The sequence below is a fragment of the Triticum urartu genome, chromosome 2 (assembly GCF_003073215.2).
Source record: "Triticum urartu cultivar G1812 chromosome 2, Tu2.1, whole genome shotgun sequence".
NCBI lineage: Eukaryota > Viridiplantae > Streptophyta > Magnoliopsida > Poales > Poaceae > Triticum > Triticum urartu.
In genome coordinates this window covers 647,458,129-647,465,318 of record NC_053023.1, presented here as the reverse complement: position 1 = coordinate 647,465,318, position 7,190 = coordinate 647,458,129, and the positions used below count along the sequence as shown (strand labels likewise).

The 7,190-nt window shown below is 43.5% G+C and overlaps 1 protein-coding gene across 2 annotated transcripts; it reads right to left on the bottom strand.

The window, feature by feature from the left end:
• Window positions 1–2,385: 2,385 nt before the first annotated feature.
• On the bottom strand, window positions 2,386–6,874 carry LOC125539423 (cysteine and histidine-rich domain-containing protein RAR1). Of its 2 annotated transcripts, XM_048702867.1 has the most exons (6): window positions 6,588–6,874; window positions 5,399–5,401; window positions 4,256–4,338; window positions 3,154–3,317; window positions 2,809–3,032; window positions 2,386–2,728 (listed from the first exon to the last, which is right to left on the bottom strand). In XM_048702867.1, the coding sequence occupies exons 1-6, from the start codon at window positions 6,714–6,716 to the stop codon at window positions 2,636–2,638; spliced, it is 696 nt and encodes a 231-aa protein (XP_048558824.1). In that variant the 5' UTR covers window positions 6,717–6,874; the 3' UTR covers window positions 2,386–2,635. The 2 variants fall into 2 exon arrangements, with proteins under 2 accessions (XP_048558824.1, XP_048558825.1); XM_048702868.1 differs by lacking the exon at window positions 5,399–5,401 and having other exon boundaries at window positions 4,256–4,417; window positions 6,588–6,725.
• Window positions 6,875–7,190: the final 316 nt, after the last annotated feature.

Genomic DNA, 7,190 nt, shown 5'->3' with positions numbered 1-7,190 from the left:
CACAACCACTTCAAGAACATTGCAAAAAAATGCCCTTCAAGTGACATCAGCATCAATTGGGGAGCATTCCTACGCCGAATTGTGACCTTCATGAGTTGGGAGAGGCCTTCATCGAAGAGGAAGCAAAGAGAGTTGTGTTTTCCATGCCAAGCGACAAGGCACCGGGTCCTGATGGATTCACATGTACCTTTCTCAAGGCATGTTGGGACACCATCAAGCCAGATATCATGCTTGCCATCAACCATTTCTCTGATCTCCATGCTGCTCACTTTCATTGGTTGAACTCCGCCGACATTGCTCCCATTCCGAAGAAGGAGGGTGCCCAGGACATCGCCGACTTCCGACCCATCAGTCTTATCCATGTCATCGCTAAGTTAATTGCCAAGATGATGTCCAACCGGCTTGCCCCGCACATGAATGATCTTGTCTCGCACGCCTAAAGTGCGTTCATTAAAAGAAGATGCATCCACGACAACTTCATGTATGTGCGCAACCTCGCGAGATGCTTCCACCGTAGGAAAACCCCGGCATTGCTCTTCAAACTTGACATCAAAAAATCCTTCGACTCGATGCGGTGGGACTTCCTCCTCGACCTGCTTCGACACCTTGGTTTCCCGCCCCGCTTCAGAGGTTGGGTTTCCACACTATTGACCTCGGCTTCGTCGCGTGTTCTTCTCAATGGCGTGTCCGGCGACCCCATCAAGCTTGGCCGTGGGTTAAGGCAAGGGGACCCTCTATCACCCTTGTTATTTGTGCTTGCCATCGACCCGCTGCACCATATCCTTGCGAAGAGCACAACTTAGGGAAATCCTCATCCGCTAGGTGGAAATGCTATGCCTATCCGTGCTTCGCTTTACACGGATGACGCCGTTGTTTTTCTTGCGCCTATTAAGGAGGACGTCCAGTTTCTCGCCAACACTCTCAAGCACTTTGGGGAAGTCACCGGTCTGGTCACAAACTGTTCCAAAAGCTTTGTTGCCCCAATCCATTGCGAAAATGTGGATCTCCCGGATATCCTCCAATCCTTCCCGGCCATGCGATGCTCCTTTCCGATGAAATACCTTGGGTTGCCTTTGTCTGTCAAGAGACTGAAGAGAATTCACTACCAGCCCCTTGAGGACAAGGTTGCGGGCCAACTCACTCCTTGGGTGGGGAGGCATGTTGCCTCAGCGGGTCGCGCTGTCTTGGTAAAGTCGGTCCTCACAGCAATTGCGGTCTACTACATGACGGCGTTAGATTTACCGGTGGAGGTCAAGAAGAAAATTGATGCCCTCAGATGTGCTTTCCTTTGGGCAGGTTGTGATAAGGTCATTGGTGGAAAATGCAAGATAAATTGGGAGTAAGTGTGCAAGTCCAAGATGCATGGAGGTCTTGGAATCCTAAACCTTGACAAATTTGCCACTACCCTTCGCCTTCGGTGGCTGTGGGACGAGTGGCTTCACCCAGATAAGCCATGGGTTGGCTTGGGAACCCCTTGTGATGACAATGACGGAGATATCTTTGCCGGGGCTACCAAGGTCCAAGTTGGGGATGGAGCGCGTGCCAAGTTTTGGGAGTCTCCTTGGCTTGATGGGATTAGGCCCAAGGACATAGCTCCCAAAATCTATGACTTGTCGAAGAAGAAGAATTGCTCGGTTAGGTTGGCTCTGCACGATAACTTCTGGACTTCCCAGGTGGACATTCTTCAAGACATCACAGTTCAACACCTCTCTGAGTTTGTCTCCCTTTGGGAGAGGGTCTCACATGTCCACCTTGACGTCAACACGCCGGACACTATCACTTGGAAGTTCACTACTAACGGCCACTACTCGGCGGCGTCGGCCTATAAGGCGCAGTTCTATGGCCATACTGACACGGCCATGATTCCGACCATTTGGAAGATTTGGGTGCCTCCTAAATGCAAGTTCGATGGAAGTCGTCATTGCTAGGATTAAAGAGGAGACCTCACTTTGGAGCATTGCGGGAGCAAGGCATTTGAATAACATAATGCTGCGAGAGTGATTGTTGTAATTCGGCCTTTGGCCTTAACCTCTAAAATTTCTCTCTTAATCAATGAAAATGGCAAATCTTTTGCCTAGTTTCAAAAAAAAATAGCACTGAATTAGTTCAGTACTATTGTTTCCGGTTCCAAACACGGACAAGCAATACAACAGACTGGGAAGGGAAATAGCATGGTGCAAGCTCTGCCCCCACCCAAAACCAAGAAGCAACAACACAGCACAACTGCTTCTAGCAGCAGCACATTTAACTTCAAAATGGCATAGTTCAACTACTAGATTGAGCGTCCACATATGGTTTCAAGTACCAATTCCAGATTATGTGAAACATCACATGAGATTTAGATTTTCGAGGAAATTACTCAGAGCTCACTCAAGCAGCAGCACATTTAACTTCAACATGGCGTAGTTAAATTACTAAATGTCCACATATGGTTTCAAGTTCCGATTCCAGATTACATGAAACATCACATGAGATTTCGACGGTAGTTAATCAGAGCACACTCAAGCAGGCCCATTCTTGAATATCAGGTCACACTTCCAAGCACAGTTCTCCAGAAATTGCGGCAAGATGCCAACCTTATGCACGAGGAGATACTGCAACAAATAACTCTTAATGCAAGAGTCATGGTGTGAACTCACACAGCATCGGCATTGTGCCACCCCTTTGTGCACGGAGGTATCTCCATAAATTCGTCAAACTCCTTGACGTGGACATCGCAACACTTCCACTGCAAAGAGAAAATACATGGAGGTAAGAATCAGGGTGCACATAAATGAACACAAATTTAATTAGAGAGAAAATACGTACCCCTCTATTCCTGTCATGGAAAACCGCAGGACCTGGATGGTATTCACATGCAGCATCATGGTTATCCTTCTCCTTGTAGGTTTTACCACATCCTTTATTCTTACAAACCCTAGGCTCATTTATATTAACAACTTTTTTCCTGGGCTGTGGAACTGAGCATTTTTCGACAGGTTCCGTATTTGTACCATTTACAGCAACTGGTTTTTGTGCCTTCGGCTGTGATCCTAAAAATACATTGATGAATGGTTCATACACTAAATTTTTCAACAAAGAGAAAACATCAACCAATTTTTTGAAGTTATGCATTGTCACATTGAAGCAAAGAGTTCAAAGACACAAACTCACCATGGTCGGAGCAAAAGAAACCCTGACGGCACCTGGAGCAGGCCTCGGTTTCCACACCCTGCTTAGAAGACTGGATTGGAGCTAACTTTGGTGGGGTTGCCTTTGAGTTAAGAGAAACAGCTTTTGTGACTGGTTTCTCAGTTGTATGCTTCCCTGTGGCGCATCTACACCACGGTAGAGAATGCGGTCAGTTATGTCTAGTTTACCCAAATATAACAGGTCATGGGTGTTGATATTTAAAGCAAGGACGGTCTGGTCTAGAATGAGAGAAGGCAATGGTTAAAGCTGGAACATTGAATTACAAAAATAGTACTGTAAGAACCAAGACATAAGGCATCGTTTTCAGGTTTATTTGCCAGCAAATTGGAGCCATATCACTGGAGCTCCCTGAAAAGTGGAATAACTTTCTTTAGCCAATTCAAGCTGATCTAATAGAGGATGGTGAAGTAGCCAAAGCACTAACATACAAATATCTTCTGTACATTATGCTGCGCTTACTCAGTAAAATGAACCAACAAGATAACTGAGAACCTGTTCAGTCTAAACTCTGAACTGCAAGCATATGTTTATTCGGCCATGTAGCGCTGTAGCGCAATGGTATTGACTGGGCCAAACAAGTTAAATTACAGTACTTGCCAAAGACCAATTATAACATGACATCAAGAAGAAAACTGTACTAGACTTCGAGTGAATCCAAATAAATGCATACAGGGTTCTCCTTATCAGACAAGTAGTAGTACCTTACAGAAACAAACGACGTGGATTTAAAAAGGTATGTTGACAAGTGACCCCCCACGTTCAATCAAGCTATAAATTAGACAAGTCTGAGTCCTAGGCAATAAATGAAGAAGGAAATGAGAATGGTTGATCATAGTGCTAATCCCTAATCGGTGACCAAAGAAATCTCCAACGCCCATCTGTTCCATCACAAATCAGACATAGGTGGTGCAAATCTAACTTTCTAATTGCAATGCATAGAGAGCTGGACTCGCTAATAATTTAGATTATCTGCAAACATAATTTGTATCTATGACACCATGCATAACAAGAAATACGTAACTATTCTGCCACTGCCTGTCATGGGAGGAGAGAGGATCCATACCCAGGAATAGCCAAAAATAAGCTAAAATCATGGCTTCTTTGCTTGCAACAGCTCCACTCTTTCATGCCATCATGAAACATAGGCTGAAAATAATATATTAAAGAACCTATGGTTTATCAAAAACAGAAATAATCCCACAAGTGTAGCAAACGAACTTACTCCCTGCAACAAAACAAAAAAGGGGGAGAGCTGTTAATAGCTAAAAATATGGAAATGGATGCTGTAAATTTGTAATTTTCTGAAACACTTCACAAAAACAAAAAGGAAAGGATTTTCCCTGGTCAGAAAGATAGAAATGCATGCTAAGTTATTATCATGTCCTAATTGATTCATAACTTATTTTTCCAATATGTAACTATTCAATCTCAGATCTATAACTGGTATCCTGAACGCGCCTTATTAGTGTACTTTCAAAAATGTTTAAGATCAAATACAGTAGTTCAACTGGTGAATATCACAATCGAATTTGGGATTGCCTACAGAGTAGTGCTTATTGTTGAGCAGTTCTCGTATTTTTTGAAAAGACAAAAACAGAATTATATGAAGATTCCTTAGTGCCAGTTACTTCTTGTATTGGTATCAAACATCTGCATCAGTGAAATAGGTGTTTAAATAGCTATTTTTTCCTGGAGTAAATTTCGTACAACTACATGTTCAGTGTAGAAACTATCACGAAATTACGAATTTAAATAAACTTCACACGCAGATGTATGGACCCATTGTATAATACAACTAAAGATTTGACCAACTTCAAAAGGAGAATTACTTAAAGCTTCCTTGGCAGCAGTTACTTAATGCATTGGTATCAAACATTGCAGAATAACTAGAGTAACAGTGAAATAAGTGTTTAAATTGCTATTTTCCTGCAGTAAATTTAGCAAAACTACATGTTCAAAATTACGTATTTAAAGAAACTTCACACACAGATTTATGGACCATCTGTATAATAAAGCTACAGATTTGACCAACTTCAAGTAACTGCAGATTTAGTGACCAATTTGGCAATTACACCACAAAACTACATGGTGTTTGCTCGAATCTGTAGTTGTAATATCTGTTCTTCAATCTGTAGCTTAGTGATAGATCCTATATTAAACTTGTAGCTTTCTGGAATTCACTCTTTCCTAGCAGATTGCTTTGTACTCCCTCCGGTCCTTTTTACCCCGCGTATTAGATTTCTGTCAAGTCAAACTCAACCAAGTTTGACCAAATTTATATTAAAAAATATAAACATGTACAGTACCAACTATATATACTATGAGGCCTCATTCGGTTTGGAGGATTTTCGTAGGAAAAACATAGGAATAAGGATTCCAGAGGAAAATTTCCTATGTATGCATTCGGTTTGTAGGAAATGCGTGCAGGAATTTCGTAGGAATACTACTCATTTCCCGTGTTTTTGGAGGAAACTACACATCCACTCAAAGCTCATTTTACGCGTAGGAACGAGGCAAGTCAATTCCTTAGGATGGCAAGTGCCATCCTATCATATTCCTATACTACTCCTAATTCCTACGTTTTGATTTCCTCCAAACCGAATGAGCCCTGAAACTACATTTCATAATGAATCTAACATTATTGATTTGGTATTGTTAATGTTGATACTGTTTTCTATAAGTTTGGTCAAAGTAAAGATACTTTGACTTCGGACAAATCTTATATGCAAACTAAAAAGGACCGGAGGGAGTAGAACATAAATGCAAGATCACACTTCAATCATAACATCAAACCAAGCACAGGTCCCTTCACCCCTTCCCATTTTTGTTTTGTTTAGGGTGCCAAGTTTTTATATGTCCTAAAAGGCTAAAATAAATGAGCAGGTGACCAAACTCTAAAAAAACATAATATAACATGGTCGTCAACAGGGAACTTCCAGGTCTGTCTGCAAGCCACAAAACAATGTTCCCCAAAAGTGCGCCTGCATTTACTTGTAGCCTATTTCGTCAATGCAATCAACCGCCGCTTCTCGCTGACTGAATAATGCGATTAGCTTGAACATGCTACCAATTTACCACCATATGGGTCGATTCAATGTTGATGCCAACAACATAATAAGAGTACATGCTTAGTTGACTGTCTCCAAGATTTGGGTAGATTACAATTTCTGCGACACAGCAGCTATCCCGATTAGTGCCATCCGTGGGCGTAGAGGATCTACACCTTCGACACCCGACTACACCCAGATCCTAACAGCATACGAGTACCAAAGCGAGATCCGAGAAGCGAGCTTGGGGGCTACAAGGAAGGCTTCCACCTCCATGATCTACAGGGGCTCGAAGGAGCGAGACGATGCAATTTTTTCGAGCGAGGGGATGGGGAAGAGGGAGCTTACGGAGGGGTGGTAGTGGCAGGAGCCGTCGGGGGTGTCGTCGTCGGTGAACATGGCGTCGCAGCCTATGCGCTGGCACCGCATGGGCGCGGGCGCCGGCGCGGCGGCGCTCGTCTCCGTCTCCGCCGACATCGCGATGCGTTTCTCTCTCGAGATTTCTGCCTTGTCCCCCTCTCGCTCTTGGGTGGACCCTGTTTCGGCGCACGGAAGAAAGACGACGGGGGCAGGCTGCGGCAGCCGGCAAGGTATCTCGAGTTTCTCGACTCTTCCGGACCGACCCGGAGACTAACCCCTGGCGGAAGGTGGCTTTGACCCGCAGAAAACCGCTCGCTAGTTGAGGAAACATTTCTTTTAGCATTAAAACTTTATCCATTAAAGTCCGGGACAACGTCCCAAGTTTCAGACTTGCTAAGACTAAAGCTATGCTTTGCTAAGCCATCCGCTACCATTCTCTGCTACAATGAGTAAAACTGATGCTTTTAAATTCCATGGCCATAAGAGAGCATTCTACTACTATTGAAACATCAATTCACATGTATGTGTTTGGGTCCGATATAGCCTCCAAAGCAGTCGTACAGTCAGACTCCAAAATAAGCTTAGTGCATT